Source organism: Tachypleus tridentatus, chromosome 10, assembly GCF_004210375.1.
Source record: "Tachypleus tridentatus isolate NWPU-2018 chromosome 10, ASM421037v1, whole genome shotgun sequence".
Classification (NCBI taxonomy): Eukaryota; Metazoa; Arthropoda; class Merostomata; order Xiphosura; family Limulidae; genus Tachypleus; species Tachypleus tridentatus.
The window spans coordinates 128,743,267-128,761,610 of NC_134834.1; the positions used below are offsets into that span (position 1 = coordinate 128,743,267).

Below are 18,344 nucleotides of genomic sequence, written 5' to 3' on the forward strand. Positions count from 1 at the left end.
TCAAAGGCACGGGTACTGGAAGGTAATCTGTCGTCTGGCCTTGATGTTTCTCTTAGAGAGCAAAGGTTTCCTCCTTGCACACCTCCCATGTAAGTTAAACTTGTGCAGTCTCTTTCTGATTGTAGAGGCATGCACTTTCACATCAACAGTAGCCAGAGCCTGCTGTAAATCCCGTGGTGACATTTTAGGGTGTATGGAGACCTTTTTTAGCATCTTGCGGTCAGCTCTCGGGGTGAACTTGCGTAGACGACCAGACCTAGGCATGTTGGCAGTTGTTTTGAAAGTCCTCCACCAAACTAAAATGTCTGAGGTTTAAATAGGGTAAGTCTCATACAAAATGCTGAATCATGTGCACCTACACAGGTGAGTTGAGTCATTTTAAGTTGGAATAAATGTGGAGGTGTGCTTTTTCCTGAGTTAGAATATGCATTTTTGTAGAAGTACATTTACAGAAGATCTTGAATAGTGTTTTCTTCAGTTTTAATTGTTTAGTTATATTCCTATAATCTCTCAGTATTGTTAAATTTGTGATTAAATATCTAAATATACAAAAACACACAGGCTTTCATAGGGTGTTCTAACTTTCTCACATGACTGTATGTACAGGATAATTTGCTCCTCCTACTGTATATGTTTATAATCATGTAAACTTAGCAAACTAACTCAAAAATTGGAGAGAGGGTGTGTGGGTTCAGCATAGAATTTAAATAATTACTTTTGATAATGCATGTTTTTGGTTTTATGTGGTTGCAAAGTGTAGAAACCCATTATTGAAGTTAGAAAATTTTCATGTTGAAAATGTGACATGGAAAAACTATTGATAAGTTTTTAGATATTTTTGAAATTAAAAAGTGGGAACTCCAATAATATAAAATTAAATTATAAATAGATTTTTATGTTAGGTTCTTGGACATACAGTGGTAATAAAGTGATTTAGTTAGATTCCAAATGTACTGGAAAAAATTGACACTTTGATTCACTATGGAGTGAGAGAGCAGAATAACATCCTTTGAACTTTGTCACTTATATATCCTTGTTTTTGCTCTGAGATTTTTTTAAAAATTTGAAAGAAGGTTTTTTTTTAGGTTTACATTTTTTAGTAACTGGTGAATTTTATTTTGGTGAAATGCAATATAGTACCATTATTTAGACACTTCTCTTTTGCAGTAAATTAATATTGGATTGGTAACTCTGTCTCTTTCTTCACTCATTCCTCAGTACAAGATGAAAAAAGCTAGCAAACGTTGTTATTTCTACCATGAAACTTGAACTGTATCAGACACTATGTAAACCTGGGAATATGTTCTTGATTAGTTGTTTCAGTAACTTGTTTATAGATGTTTTGAATATAGTTTACTGACCAAGTTTACTTTTAAAGTATTCCATACTTAGTGATCTTGAGATTATATCTGAGTATTTATAATTTGAAAAGACTTCAACATAGTAACTTAAATTTCAAAACATTTAAATACATTATTTCATATAATCCAAGCAATCCTTAGTTCAAACGATACTTATAGGGTAGCAATTAATGTATTCCCAAATAACCAACCTGTTTACAAATTGTTCATTATTGTGATCACATTGCGCCATAGGATTTGCAGATCCTAATATTAAACAGTGGGATTAATGATAATGGTGTTTTTAATTGCATATATTTTTTGTTGCTTGTATCTTGTATTAGGAACATTGTTGTGATTCCACAAGAATTAGATGCATAACTAGTTGAGAAAAAAATCACTTGAAAAAGCTAATGGGTTTCTGGACCCTACTGTTAATTTTAAGGGAAAAAAGTTGTTTTGACTATAACCATAAGTTTCAAGAAAAGTATTTATTTTTAGTTTTTTTTCTCAAGAAGTACCTTTGTAGTTGTGTGATTTAGTTAGAATTGGATATACATTGGATAGATATTTTACAAGATAATTATTTAAATGATGTAATAGCAATGTTTTAAGAAGTTGAGTACTAATTTCAAAATTTATTAAGAATTTCTATGGATGTATGCAAGAAATGAATAATCATTTATTAAATATGAATTTACATTTTTCATTGAAGAAAAAATTTAGAAGTTTGTGATAACTTTTATTGAGCAAAATTCTAATCATTGTATGAATAATATTTCTTGTACAATAAATACTTTAGATTCTCCCAGTTCTTTAGTTTCAAGTAATCCACAGAAAAAACTTGCAGGTGACGAAGAAGAGTTTAATGTAAGAACTACACTTCGTTGTTTTTTAACTTTGTTTTCATTAAAAAAAATGAGCTAATTAATGAAATAGTAGATAGTCTCTTGTTTTAGTTGAATGAAAAATGCATAAAAAATGTATTTGGTTTATTATGAGCAGTTCTACTGTGTTGTATATATTTAAGGTTGAAATTTATATACATGTTCTTGACTGGTAAAGAGTATATTTAAAATACATACATGTTACTGAACATTTATGCCCAGTGTAAAAGAATGTGAGAGAAGTTATTTCAAACAATGGATAATTTTCACAATTTTTTGTTGTAGTATGAGGTCCATATTTATTTTTTAACAGGTATATTATTGTTACTCTGATCTGCTTTGCTGTTTACTTATAATTATTTTTATTACAATTCATTTGGTTGGTGTCTTTATCCTAGGTATATGCTAGTATAATAATAATTCAACTATATCTTGTTATATGTATGCTACTGATGACAGTATTACTTGTTTAATTCTAAACTGGTGTGTGTACAATATTCTCTTGATATAAGACTGGTAACAATTTAAATCATTTCATTCATATATTGTCTATATGTCTAAGTTATGGTCATTGTGATTTGGCTTTGATTATATCCTAATTCAAATTCTAGGTTGAACATGGTATGGACTGTATGTAAAACAAACAAAGAAAAAAATAATTTAGTGTACGTGTGTGATACTTTGATGTGATCAATGAATTGGATCCACTGATAACAGCAAATTTGTCCAGGAAGTGTGGGGTACTGTATTTAACAAGTTTTTTAGTGTATATAAAATAAGGGGCAAGTGTGTACAATTAACAAAATCTTTATTAAAATAAAACAGAAATAAGGGATGATGTGCAGACTGTAACAGTTGATGTTTATGCTAAACTGTGCTTAGTTTTACAGGTTTCACTCTCAGGATTGATAACTGAAATCATATAGACTGAAACTGTTTTAGTCAAAACTTATTTTACTAATTATCTTTCCCCAGAAAATATAACCATGTTTTGTCAATAATTTAAGTAAATCTCTATATGCCAAAGAGAATAACAACTATTTTTATACTTTTGACCTCGCTTTGGTTCAGGGTTTTCAGACCATGACACAAACCTGGACAACATTTCTATATCATCTAGAACTTCAACAACAAGGAAGAACCAACAGTGTATAACATTACCAGTTCATGGAATTGGAGAAGTTGGTATGTATATGTAATAAAATATTGGAAATGAATATTACTTGTTAGTAATGGAGGATTAATACATTATCAAGTTAGCTGGCAACAGTTTAACATATTTCGCAAAGTTGATTATTTGCGTACTTTGTAGCCAATGTCTTCAAAATTAGAGACTGCTGATGCTGAAAGTTTTGTGTAAAATTAAAGAAAACAAACATGAAACTGCAACAGAACCAACTGTGAAAAACTGCATAGTAATACTTTTGATGTGTTCAATTTAAATGCAATGTTAATATTAAAATAAACCACAAGACTACCATATCATTCATATCCCTCCTCTCCCCTTGTATATTTGTTGTTAGTAAGAATTGTGGGAAGTTCTTTCGAGCAAGTGGAGTATTAGGTACCACATTTTTACCCTTTAAAGTTTTGTTTTTGGCAGGTGGATGAAAGTGTTCTTTAAGTAATAAAAAGAATTGCAATTTACAGTATTTTTACTTTAATTTTTTTATTCACCTAAAGAGATACTGTACATTATTTATCAATAACAATGAATATATAATGTGATTTATATTTGATGTTTTTATTATATTTAAAAGGAAAATAGGTACGTGTATGAATAATTTCAATGCGAGTTGTTATTGTGAAATATAAATATTTATGGAAGTTATCCTGTTTCTTTGTGATCTTAGAATAATTTTCATAACTTTAGATTTTCCACCTAAAGAGAGTGAAGCACCACCCTCTTGTGAAGAAGCTAGCAGTTTGTCAGAGGACACAAGTATCTTGAAGATGAAGATGAGAAGAATATTCGGCAGAATGTAGGAGTTTCTATTCCACCACTTAAAATCTCTGCCCACCTGTCTTGGTAAGATACTGTGTTCTACAATTTTGTGTTTTTGTAAGTAATAGCCTAAAATCAGGAATTTAAATGTATTGTAAGAATCCAGAGTGTTTTGTACATATATAAAATATTTTAAACCATAAACATTTTGGTCAGATGTGCATACCTTAATTAAGATGAGCAATATATAATGGTTAAATTAAGATAGTATGTTTAATAAAAACAAATATCTAATAGTGCCTTATATAATAGCTATCTTGTAAACATAATGGGTTTATTTGTAACTTTTTAGGACATATAATTAAATCTAGACCTTATTGTTGTTGGTCTAATTTCACGTTGAGATCCTCACCCTGTTGAACTATGCATTTATAGAAATACCATCTGCCTTTGCATCATTAACCTTAGTTAACACTGCCTGCCTGTAGTAAAACCATCTGCTTAGCAACAGAGTCTCCCTGTAGTAACTTATAGTGGTATCAAACTATGAAATCACTCTATCCCCTAAGACAGTTGCACCATCATTTTTTATTTTGCGGAACAGTGTCTCCTAACAACATTGAGCAACACTCAAACTATGATGTTGTATAACATCTCTTAACAACACGTTCTGTGGCAGCAGACAACTTCCATTGTTAAATGTTATATTGGCATAAGAAATTTCACCTGTAAAGTGTCATAGTGGCTCAGCACTTTGCCCCTATCATTGTACCGTATGCTATGACATCATCTTTAGCAGTATATACCTCCTGAGGCAGTCTGTGCATAGAACTGTTCTGCTACTTTCACATAGTGCAGCTATTTTTGGTTATTGATTTTCATCCAGTTTTCTGATAGTTTGTATACAGAAAGAAAATGCGAAATGTTGGAGTTTTGACACTGGTTCATTACTGATACTTAGAGTAAAGTCTTGCTAAGGAAATCTCATTTTCGTGTTTTATATGTTTTTAGCCTGCTGATCTTGTATGCATCACTCCTCTAATTTTCTTTTATTTAAAAACAGTATCTGTATAAAATGGAATAAGAAAATTACATACAAAAAGTCGGCAAAAGATTTTGTACAACACATCCTAGCTGTTCCAAAGACAATTCAGATACTGATAATAAAGTAAAATGTCTATGTTGATGTGACCTGTTGCCATCAGTCCAATTGGTGAGTGCTACACCATACTTTGAGTATATGAAAAAGCTATCAATATCATTTTTCCAATATGTGTGTTGAAAAAGGCTAAGTTTCTGGGAAGGTAATACCTTATGTCAGGCATGTTATTTCTATTAGATATGATGATGAGGTCGTTGTGTGTGACAGACAGAAGCCAAACTGTGTATTCAGTCAGTGCTGTATGCAAGAAATTTTGCAGCTTTTGGAAGTAACTACTATTATAACAACCTCAGTCGAGAAAAAACGTTCATGCTTTCCACCATTGATCTCAAATGATATTTTCTTTGGAGGATAGGAGATGTTGTAGTAGAGGTCTTTTCAATAACATAACTTCAATACAATAATACAATTCTTAGCATTGTGTGACATGCTACAGAGCATTTGGATAAAGATTTCATTAACGTTCATTAATAGTTTATGTGCATTATGTTATCCAGGTGTTTTGCAAATACTAATATGTGCATTTATATCATCGTATACTGCCATTATAGTTCAGCCTGTTGTAAGTTCGTAGACCTAAATAAGCTCCTAAGTTTACTTGAATCAAATTTTTCAGGTAAAACATTGTTTCCCAATGTTGTTATATTTATTTCCATAACTTTATTCACTATGTTTAAATGAGGAACTTCAAATCCTCTTGATATCAACTAATATAAGTATATTTGAAAATGATAGTGTAGAATATTAATGCATAAGCCATAGTTTGAACCTAACTGTGACCTGTATCATTTAAATGCATCAATATTGTAAAGTAATACATAGTTTTTACTAATGAATCCAAACCACAACAAACTTTAAAGTTTTTTTTATTACCCATTCATGTTTCTCAAATTTTATTAGTTCATTTGTGTAATTTTTATAGTTTTTGTGCATTGAGTATGTGGTGTTTTAATACAGTAGCTTCATAACTGATGTTATTAGTAGTCATGATTAAAGAGAAGCAGGGCATAATAGAATTGTATTTTGTTTTTAGTGTGAAAGATTTGACAGGAATACATGGATAAAACTTAGAGACAATGTGTTTATTCTTTAGGGGAAGAAATTTCTTTATTAGAGGAGCCTGGCTCCAATATTGATGTGTTGGCATTGGATTTGTCAGCATCTCGTTCAGAGTAAACAACCTTGTTTACAGTATTTTTATAAAAAACTGATGAGTACTTTAGCTTTTAACCTGATTGAGAAATTCTACTAAAAATCATTTTTTGTTAAAAAAATAAGGTCATCTAAAACTTAAGCTGCATATAAAAACATGACAATCATAGTAAACTATTACTTCACTGATGTCATGTTAATTAGTGCCTCTACCATACTGGGGGCAGGAATGCTAACTTCAAGAGAAGTTTTATCTTACTTATTTCAAATTGTTGTACCTTATTTTCATTTTTTAATTTTATTTATTTTTCATGTTTTTATGTTTATGTTTTGTTTTTTTCTCATTTTAACTTGGGAGAGCAGTCACCTTGTCACAACTGTCTGCAAGCAGTGATAGGTGATATAGATGTGGGACATTGTGGGCTTGAGCACCCACATCTCTCTCTCCAATTTCTAAATTTCTAATCTTTTTTATGTGAGAGTAGCGAAATGGAGGTTAAGACTGATAGATGTGGGTCCTACTTTTTCAGCCACTTCCAAACCGTAGGATACAATTTATAACCCTGTGTTTAAGCTTGTACTGTAGGATCCTTTTAAAAATATGCAGCATATATTTTGTTTAATTTTAATGTGTATTGTTTATGGTTTAAAACTTATGGTTATAATATAATTACTCAGAGGCTGTTTAATGCAGTTGTTCCTCATGATTTTGTTTACTCATTTGATTTACTTAGATGTAATTATTTAATTTCACTAAAATATATATATATAATATTGTGTGTGTTAGCATTACTGATGTTTTCCTGTATATAATCCCTTTTATATATATATATATATAGTAGTAGTAGAATTGAGTTGGAGGTTAAATATTTTTAGGAGCTTGTAATATCTGTATTTAAATATTTAATTTTCAGCATACAGACGGAGATTGCATGCCATCAGCTTAGTCATCTGCCAAGTTTTGAACAAGAGACCATGAAAATGTGTATTCAAAGGGTAGGAATCTTTACTTCAAATGTATAAACAATTTTATTATAGTATTAACAACTTTAATGTCACAAAAACAAAAATATGTAATATATTTTTTTCACACCGTATCTAATCTTGCTGTATTGGTTACAGGAATCTTAGAGATAAAAAAATTATTTGAAGTACTTGAAAACTAGGTTAAACCACTATAAAGAATATGGAAATGTGTGCCATAATAGAACAAAATTACATGTTTATACTTGTATTTTTTGATATCAAAATGAAAATTGGAATTTGTAATTCTTAACAGTGAAATAGCATGAACATACCATACCAATAGACATGGTATTGACATTGATTACAATATTTACTGCATCACTAATTTAAAAAAAAAAAATTCTTGTAGAAGAAAATGTATTTGAAGAAATGAAAATATTTAACACTTTTTTGCTTGTTGTAATGGATTGATCTTCAGTAGTTAGTGTTTAATATAGGAGAAATTTTGTCTTTCTAACCTTAGCTCCTTGTTGGTATTTTTCTACAGTATTTGTCTGTGACTTGTTGGGGATAAATAAACTGACAATCTACCTGATTTAAAAAATACTGAACCAATCAACAGCACTCTTGCTAAACAGTCATGTACATTCAACAATGTTACTCAGTCTTAGTGAAGTTGAGCCAAGCTGCATAGGAGTCAGCTGTACTAGGATTTGTCACAATCCTATTAATGGAAAGTTGTTACATGCTCTTTTGCCTGACATGAAAAAACTGAGTTATTGGGAGAATAGTTTTGCAGTGGGTGAAAAATTGTGCATATAGAGGGCAGTACAAGTTAAGGAAAGCTGATATTGTGAAAAATGTAATAATCTGTTAAAAATACATTTTCATCATAGGAAAATGTTGATATAATGTAATGTAAGTAGAAAACCAGCCTTTCCATGCTGATGAAATATATAAATTATTTATGTAAAAAATAAAATAAAAATAGCTGGTATAATATACAAGATCCTGCAATTCTTAATGCTATTGTTTTTTGCAATATGTTATTTGAAAATAAAAACATTACTTCAGGTAATATTTTATGTATTATAAACTTGTAATTATTCTTATCAATGTATATGTAATAGGGAATTACAGTTTTAAAACATTATAGGGAGAATTTTTGTTCATCTTCTATCTTTAAGAGAAATAATATGTAAATTATTTCAGTATTGCATACTTTACATATTTTTATCTGTAGGTGCTAAAACAGATGACCCTTCCATGCTATCATTTGAGTAAGCTAGGTGAATACTAGTATCCTGTGGTAGACCCTGAGTCTGAAGAACATGCAGATCGTTCATTTGGATCTCTTGTGCCTCCACTGGGTTTAGTAGAGATTCCACATTTTCCAGTGCTAACGAAGGCTAGTTGGGAAATACAAAATTTTCCTCTTTTGGATCAGAATTCCAACAGAGGGCTATTGAGAAGACAAAATAAATCTGGTGAAATGGAGGATGATAATCAGATTATGGGAATGCCACTGATAATGGAAAGGAATATTGATGATAAGTATGTTAATTCTGTCAGTCAGGCAGTCAGAGATGAAGACAAGGGTATAGAAACTGAAGAAAATGAGACCACTGAATTAAACCGGTCACGTCCAGTGAGAAAAGTATCATCCAAAAACCTGAAGGATAAGTCACATTGTGCTTCAATGGTACCTGGAGAGTCTTCAACCATGGTTTCTGAATCTGTGTCAATAACAGGAGTTACAAGTTTATAACACATAAAATATTACCTGAAGTAATGTTTTTATTTTCAAATAACATATTGCAAGAAACTCCTGTTACTTTCTGCTCAGAAATAGCATTTACAAAGGTATTTAAAAATCTGTTTTATTTTATATAATAAGAAAGACTTCTTTCTTAAATATTTGGCACTTATGAGGAAAACTTTTTTAGTAGTTTAAAGATGGTAGGTTAATGAGGTACAGTATATGTACAGTACCTTTGTTTTTTTATGTTTTCACAATAAGGTTAATATGTTTTTTAATACATTTGAGTCTGAGATAAAGCATTATCTTAGACTGTTGCTGTTTAAGTAGCTTTTGGGCTTTTGTTATCACATTCTGATAATAACTTTTGTGTTATTAATAGTTATGTTTTTTTTTACATACATTAACTGTAAACTCATATGAAATCTTTATTAATTTTCTACATTTTTCTGCAGAACAAAAAATGCAGTAAAATCTGGAGAGCAGCTTACAATTTTACTAAGTACTAGTGCAGTTGATAATGTCACCTGTGGCAGTGCTGTTTGTGATAGGTCTGACAGTATCAGCCCCTTCTCTGGTGAATCCAATCCTGTTGAGTTTCCTGGAGCTCTTGTTCATTCAGCTGTACAACAGCTACAGGGAACACAGGATTCCTTACGTTCCACTCCTGTTTTATTCCATGATACTGAAGTCTGGAGGTTTATTAGAAGTGAAGATGTTAGCAATACTGAAGATGGTAGGTTAGAGTTTTTCTGGAAATGAATCTAAGTGTTACATTATGGAAGTATTATTACATTATTGAAAACAAGTAATATATTAAAACTTCAGAAAAAGTATTTTATAAAATATGTAATTTTGGGTTATTGTAAACATTCATCTGCATTCATAGACTGCTTACTTGATTCTTTTATAAAATGGATCCTTGTTATTCACTCGTGTGAAAAAGTATTTGAATTATATTTTTAAAAGTCATATTCTTATATTTGACAATTTTAATATTCATTGCGATTGCAAATCAGTTATAGGAAAATTAAAACTAGAAGTATTAATAACTTTTGACATTTAGAAGTATTTCATCAATATTAAATTAGTATAAGGACAGAGTATTATAATTAATTTTTCCTATTGCCAGTCATGTTTAGGTTATTTTTACCATATAAACATTATTGGAATGTGAGTACATGTTGTGTTTTGTTAATAGATTGGTTACTTATTGTATTGCTTCAACATTATCAGCTTCTAAATCACTCAATATACACTTCTTGCTAACGATATTTGCAAAGGGATATTTCCTTAGGGTACAGTAGTGATGTGACGTATTGGTTGAATGTTCTTGACACCAGATGTCCTCTTATTTTGGTTTTTTCTGAAAGTTCTGCAGGATTATGTTTATATATACTGTCATATACGGTTAGTATAAAATGTTGGACGTGTACAAGTTTTAAGATAGCAAAAAAATAATGAAAAGAGAAAGTCCTAAACTACATTTTTTCAGAAAGTGGACTTTTCTTTTTAATGTTTGTTATCAAACAAGCTCTGATTTAGATTTTCTTGTTGGTATTTTTATGTGATTTTTTTGCTCTGTTGGAGATCACAAATAAAGTCCATATATCTGTGCAGGTATTTTTTTTTAGCTTTTTAAGACTTTATAATAGCAGTATATTTGAAGAGTAGTTTAAAACATGTTTTAATTCAGTCACAGAGAACAAGAAGATGATGAGCTTCATCAGTGTAAGGAGATTTTTTCACAAGCTGTACAGATCATTAAAGATATATGCAAAGTTGTAAATCAGGTAAATAGTTGATGACATTTCATATTATTTTAAGTATTATGTTACTCATACATATAAAGTGATATGTTCAATAAAATGACAAGTGAATTTTGTCTTGCAGCCAGTGAGATGTTCCACTTGAACTGTTGGTATATCCAGATGTTGATAATTAATGCAGAGAAGCTTATGTTTGGTATTTTAAACATGGAATTTATTTGTTGGTAAACAGGGTTTATGATCAAACAGGACTTTTTTGATTAATATTTGAGTGTATAATTTATTAATGTATAAACATTAATTAATTAACAAACATAACCAAATGGGCTTATGTTTGTCACTGACTTTTATATATGTTTAACTATTTTACTATTATTTTTGTTAAAAATGTAATTCGTTAGGAATATTTTAAAATTTAAGTAAATAATACACTAACTCGTAATACACTAGTACGTATGTATGTAAACTAATAAAAGTTGACAAGTATAGTTTCTCTAACTTGTGACAGTTTGCAACAAGTGTCATTTACTTCTTGGCAGTATGAATATTTTAACACCAAGTCGTTTGTAATTTTCACTGTTTACTCAGTTTGATCACTTCAGAGCTATTTTAGCAATTCACAGCTTGATTTATTGCATATACAGTATACTTTTTATATATTATTATTTGAAGTTGAAATACATTTCCTCTGTAGATGTTATTTCTATATCATTCTGAATAGTATGTGTCTTTGAAGTGGAATAATGCATTTTGGGTTGGCATATCATTATTAAATGGGTATAACTGAGCTTGCAGAGAACAAAGTCTTATATTAGATATTACAATTATGTGAATTTTCACTCCTACATTTTTTTTTTCCAGATCATTAATATTTTTTGTATTATCACAGACTCTTCTTCTTCAAGACTTGCATGAATCTCGTATGTGTAACCAGTTGCTGGTTCCGGGAAGCTAGTGAAGACATATGGAAACAAGGAGGTTTCTTATTAGGAGAAGATGGTATATAGACCTTTTATCACCTACACCATCCACATGTGAAGTTCTGTGATCACTCTTACAAAAGTATTGTACAATTTCAATTCGTGCATTACTGATGGATTACTGCTTTTGTAAGTAATTTTATACATTATCTGTTTATAGTTATTATTAATTTTAACTTCACTCTGTAGAACACGATGCTCCAGAACAACAAAGCTACTTAGAAGCCACCATCATGAAGTTTATGCCTGGAACGTTTGAACTCTTGGAACTCTTCGTCCTAGGTTGAATACAGGACCAGGTCACAGTGTCAAATATAACTTTAGTAATAGGTATAACTTAATGACTTTTTTGAAGATATAAATCTTTAATTTACTTTTAAATAAATAAGCTGGTATTTTAAGTTAAAAATACCTAACTTATATTTAGTCACATAATAGTACTAGAGAGCATTTATTATGTTGAGAAGAGGTTAAAAGGATTGAAATAAATTATTTAATAACCTGTTTTTTCAATGTTAATAATATAACAAACATAATAACAAAAGTATTACGTCCAGAGAACTCTTAAGGTACATGGAAATAGTATGTGCATAGTTTTATTTTAAAATTGATATTTGTTAAGAGAGGCACTTAATTGTTTTTCTTCTGTTGTTTTATTATGGATGTAAAATGCTTATTTCTGTTCCTTATGTTATATTCTAATTATTATTTTCCGATTCTCCAACTTTCCAAATCTGAAATTTAAATTTGTGTTGAATAGGGATACGAGTTCTCTCAGTGTTCTATCTAAGATGCTGATATTGTTGTGTTCATTAAAGCACACAAATTATTTATTTACTTTTAAATGTTTCATGTTAACAATCTTAGATTTAATTTTTTTAATTAGGTGAAACATATACTGTCATTTCTTGTATTTTTAAATAATATTTTTAAAGTATTTTCTTTCTGTATATAAACTGACAGTTTTTCATTGTTTATGAAACTATTTAATCAGGTATTTTAAGTGTCTTTATAGTTGAGTTTGTGGGAGATTGCAGTGTAATAGAGATATAAAATAGTGGTATATATAACTAACAAAAATAAAAAAATTAAAGGTTTACAGTATCTATTATTAATAATTCATTACCAGTACATTTGTAGTTCGATACAATTTCTGTTATAGATTGAATGAAACACTTTGTGAAGGACATTCAGGGACTTAGCAAGAGGAAAAGACGAAAGCTCACTTTCAGGTTTTGTGTTTTATTAGTGTTTTTTAGAGACCTTTAAGACAATATTCTTAATATTATAGGATTTGACTGTGGTAGTAATGGGTATTTTGTCTTACCATGTTCTATATATATCCTTTTTATTATTTGTTTAGTAAATATGTAATGTATAATAATTACCTAAGTTAGATACAGATAATTGCAAAACTTTTTTGTAAGGAAGATATTTCGTGGGTGTGTACATAAATCAAGCTTTCCAGTACACCATTTTTTAAAATTTAGTATAGAAATTTAAACCTCTTGTGACATCTGAATTGCTCACCAGTGTGGCTGAATCTGCTATAATATCCAGGTTTATGGAGAGTAAATTCCGTATCTTATTTCCTCCTTCTTAGTTTTATAAAGGTGTCTTCTCCATGGATATCTTGCATTCTGTGGACAGATATTGTCAAATAAGGCTTGTTTAAGCTTGTTAGTCACTATAAGGTGTTTAAGTTAATATGAATAATTCTACTACTTTATGGAAGAGGGACAGTTCAGCCAACCTTCTAAACTCTATCTTCATAGCTGCTTACTATTAATAGACAAGTTCTTTTGGCAGTGAATTTTATTTTTGATGTTAATAAATCAAGATTTTGGGCTGTACCCTGTATACTAGAAATTGTGACATCCTTTTCTAGCCTACCACCCAAATTCAATTTAATTACATTGCATAAGAGGGCCATCTTTTTAATCAAGTTTTATACATTTCTTTATTGGTATATTGAACTGTTTTTTTTAGTTTAGTGTTGATGGTCATTTTTACCCTTTAATAAAAATATATTCAAAAAAGATCTGTTATATCTTTCAACTGATTTATGCTAAAATATTTAGATTAATATTACAAAACACAGATTTTTTATGCATTTTTATTAAATAGAAACTGGTTTTAAGAAAATCTCCATTAAAAAGAGAAAAAGTGTGAAATTTCTCTAATCCAAGAAGATTTGTAATAATAATAAGCTTTGAATGCATTGTATCTTGAAGGTATCTTTAATATTATTGTAAGAGAGTATCATCTTCATGAAGGGTAGTTGTTTTGGATGGTATAATCACTGTTACTTGTGAGACTATGCATATTTATTTTACAGACCAAGAATGTAAGAATTACTAACTTCAGTATATTAAGAGACAGTTGTCCTCAGACTTTTTTTTTATTATTATTATTCTCTACATACTCAAAGTAAATATCAGTGAAAGCACTACTCTTATGTGAGATCAGTGGTTAACTTAAGTTGAATGATTATTCATATCTGGATTATTTCATTTGGTTCATATATTGGCTAAACTTCTCTGTTAAGAGAAACAGTTGCACATCAAATTCCTTCTATAAAATGCTTAACAGTTTAGTTTTTGAATGGTAATTTTCATTGTATCTATGATAGTGCTAAACTTAATTACACAGGATGAGAAGGCTGATCGTGGAGATCACATAACTTTACAAACTTTCTTGTTGGGGCAAAAGGACCTGTAATTATTCCAGTATGTTTAGCTATGTTTCTTACTTTGATAAACAGTTGTTGTTCAAAAATGTGGTTGTATTAATATTTGGATTGTAAATCTTTATAAGTCTAGTATATTATTTGTTTTTGAATTTCACACAAAGCTACATGAGAGCTTCCCTAATTTAGAGGGAGGGCAGCTAGTCATCACCACCCACTGCCAATGTTTGGGCTACTCTTTTACCAACAAATAGTGGGATTGACTTTACATTATAACATCCCCATGGCTGAAAGGGCAAGCATATTTGGGGCAACTGGGATTTGAATCCGTGACTCTCAGATTACGAGTCAAACACCTTAACCCACCAGGCCAGGTGGGTATACTATTTTGTTAATAATGCTGGTTTTATCGCAGTGATTGTTTTTGTTTTTCCCTAATCACAGCTTTAACATTGTGAATAAGGGAGATGGTACAGAGTGGTCTGGGGTGTGGTGTTGGGACTCTGTTCCTTTCCTAAGTGCTGTGCTGTGCAAATTGTTCTGCTTCTGTTAAGAATATTTACGATATTTCTCTTTGAAATGTTCGTTGTTTTGACTTTACAGTGTTTAATGATCTTGTTGTTATATAAGTATTTTACCTTGCAAATGACTGATAATATAATCTCAAGTGTGAGCCTACCAGTGACAAATTTCACTGTTGAATTGTTTGAAATCTTCTATGTGTAAACTGGTAGACAACTGCCAGGGAAGTAAAATCAACAGAATAAAATAGCTCATGCTCATTTTATACACTTCACTGTGTCTTGCTGATCTAGATATTTTCAAAGGCACGGGTACTGGAAGGTAATCTGTCGTCTGGCCTTGATGTTTCTCTTAGAGAGCAAAGGTTTCCTCCTTGCACACCTCCCATGTAAGTTAAACTTGTGCAGTCTCTTTCTGATTGTAGAGGCATGCACTTTCACATCAACAGTAGCCAGAACCTGCTGTAAATCCCGTGCTGACATTTTAAAGTGTATAGAGACCTCCTATAGCATCTTGCGGTCTGCTCACGGGGTGAACTTGCTTAGAAGACCAGACCTGGGCATGTTGGCAGTTGTTTTGAAAGTCCTCCACTTGTTGACTATTTTCCAGACAGTGGAATGGCTGATTTCGAAATCTTTTGGGATCTTTTTAAATCCCTTACCAGACTCATAAGCTGCTACAATTTTCTTTCTCAAGGCCTCAGACAGCTCTTTTGCTCTCATCATGGTGCTCAATCTCACTCCAACAGTCAGGCATGTAAATCATGCAATTTAAATCATCTCATTCTTATATTGTCTATATGTGTAAGTTATGGTCATTGTGATTTGGCTTTGATTATATCCTAATTCAAATTCTAGGTTGAATACATGATATGGATTGGATATGTAAAACAAACAAAGAAAAAAAAAAATAATGTAGTGTATCACTACTTTGATGTGATCAGTGAATTGGATCTACTGATAACAGCAAATTTGTCCAGGAAGTATGGGGTACTGTATTTAACAAGTTTTTTAGTGTATATAAAATAAGGGAGGATGTGCAGACTGTAACAGTTGATGTTTATGCTAAACTGTGCTTAGTTTTACAGGTTTCACTCTCAGGATTGATAACTGAAATCATTTAGACTGAAACTGTTTTAGTCATAACTTATTTTACTAATTATCTTTCCCCAGAAAATATAACCATGTTTTGTCAATAATTTAAGTAAATCTCTATGTCAAAGAGAATGACAACTATTTTTATACTTTTGACCTCGCTTTTGGTTCAGGGTTCTCAGACCATGACACAAACTGGACAACATTTCTATATCATCTAGAGCTTCAACAACAAGGAAGAACCAACAGTTGGTTCATGGAATTGGAGAAGTTGGTATGTATATGTAATAAAATATTGGAAATGAATATTACTTGTTAGTAATGGAGGATTAATAATCAAGTTAGCTGGCAACAGTTTAACATATTTAGCAAAGTTATGAAATGGATTGAAACTAAAGTGAAAACAAATTTTAATGTCATAAAACAATATATTAATTAAAGCAAAAAGGAAAGAATATAATATTTTAAATTCAAAAAAAGGGAAATAATGAACGTATCAGAAGCATTAAGCTAAAAAGATCCTAAAGGGGAAACCATACTTTTACCTCACTATCAAATTTTACCCATTTAAAAATGTAAAAAATTTGGCATTTTGCCACATATTTTTCTTCTTTGTAACAATGTACACTTTTTAAACTTTTAAGTTTATTTTGTTTAATCTTTTTTGTACCATTCCCCAGTGTCACAATGATATATCTGTGAAATTACATGCAGCTTGCTTTAAATTACAAATTATGTTACCCATGAGCTATTACAACCTGTTCTTGTGCCTTTAGAACCATTTTTTATATTATAATCTTAACTAACCTAACAAATACACCTATATTTACATGTCAATTACTTTTACACTTATGCCTAAATAACAAACACTAAAAAAAGAAAGTACTCAACTAATCTCCTGTTTTTTTCTTGAACTTTTCTATTTGTTAGCTCTGTAACCAAACAAATTTCATACTTTTTTGAGGGATGGTGGATAAAATAGGGTTGATGTGTTGGTTTGTAGATGTTTTTGAATTTCACACAAAGCTACTCGAGGGCTATCTGTGCTAGCCATTCTTAATTTAGGACTGTTGGGCTACTCTTTTTACCAACGAATAGTGGGATTGACCATGGCTGAAAGGGCGAGCATGTTTGGAATGACAGGGTTGCGAACCCACAACCCTCAGATTACGAGTCGCACGCCTTAACACGCTTCGCCATGCTGGGCCCATAAAAAGCTAGCATGTTTTGTGTGTAATATTTTACATTACTGGTAGTTTCATTACTACCACAATACAAATCTGTGTATTGATTATTGAAGGATCTATGTAGATGGCCTAGTGGTTATTATATCCAAACTTTGAATATGAGAATTCATGATTTATGACATGTCACAGAAACAAACTTGTTTACATACTTTGAGGCCATGGGTGCACTATGAGAGTGATCATCAAATCCCATTGTTTGGTCAGACAGGGTTATCACGAGTTGAGCAACTAACTTCCTTTTTGTTTATCTTTTGAATATTAGGGAAGGATGTGAAAAAACTGACCCATTATGTGCATGATTCTAAAACAAACAAAATACTGTTGTATATGAATTTCATGTTATACTTTGTCTTTATACCCAGTTTGTATAAATGTCAGATAAAAAGGCTAGTTATGTTTTTTTATAAACTTCATGTGCCTTCATAACTGGTCTTTTAAAATTACATTAGTGAATGCTTTGTATTGAACGAGGTTGTGTATTGCCTTCAATATATTTTTAACTTTATATTAATGTCACTCTGTTCCAGACTTGCTTTAGTTTTGTTATATTTGTAATATGGTAATTGTAAAGTATAATTTGATATAAAAATATTAGGAGATTTTTGCAAACTGTAACAAAACAATATTGGACTTGTAAAACATACATTGAGAATAGTCCATACATTCACTGTTAGCATTAGTTAAGGCTGTCACCGAGTGTAATATAATATGATACAGCTGTTTAATAGAAGTGTAATTTTTGTTTTAAAATTCCATCAAGTATATGTTCATCACTGTAATATTTTACTCAAGAACAAGTAGCAAAAAAATTGTAATGGTTTGTTTACAGATG

At 30.6% G+C, this 18,344-nt stretch overlaps 2 protein-coding genes across 5 annotated transcripts in view; one reads left to right on the top strand and one right to left on the bottom strand.

The window, feature by feature from the left end:
- Positions 1-18,344, top strand: part of LOC143230287 (uncharacterized) — a 75,965-nt gene that overhangs the window by 56,451 nt on the left and 1,170 nt on the right. Inside the window, exons 2-9 of one of the 4 annotated variants that reach the window (XM_076463555.1) lie at positions 3,299-3,412; positions 4,101-4,256; positions 7,401-7,482; positions 8,696-9,947; positions 10,908-11,004; positions 11,870-12,290; positions 13,123-13,192; positions 16,439-16,539. In XM_076463555.1, the coding sequence (XP_076319670.1) occupies positions 8,945-9,220 (276 nt within the window). In that variant the 5' untranslated portion in view covers positions 3,299-3,412; positions 4,101-4,256; positions 7,401-7,482; positions 8,696-8,944 and the 3' untranslated portion in view covers positions 9,221-9,947; positions 10,908-11,004; positions 11,870-12,290; positions 13,123-13,192; positions 16,439-16,539. Of the gene's footprint in view, positions 1-2,142; positions 2,211-2,838; positions 2,968-3,298; positions 3,413-4,100; positions 4,257-7,400; positions 7,483-8,695; positions 9,948-10,907; positions 11,005-11,869; positions 12,291-13,122; positions 13,193-16,438; positions 16,540-18,344 lie in introns of those variants that run through there. The other 3 variants (XM_076463556.1, XM_076463553.1, XM_076463552.1) reach the window with 3 other exon arrangements.
- LOC143230284 (uncharacterized) overlaps positions 12,106-18,344 on the bottom strand; it is a 28,035-nt gene continuing 21,796 nt past the window's right edge. Inside the window, exon 6 of the transcript XR_013016325.1 lies at positions 12,106-12,238. The gene's annotated coding sequence lies outside the window, so the exon portion shown is untranslated. The remainder of the gene's footprint in view (positions 12,239-18,344) is intronic.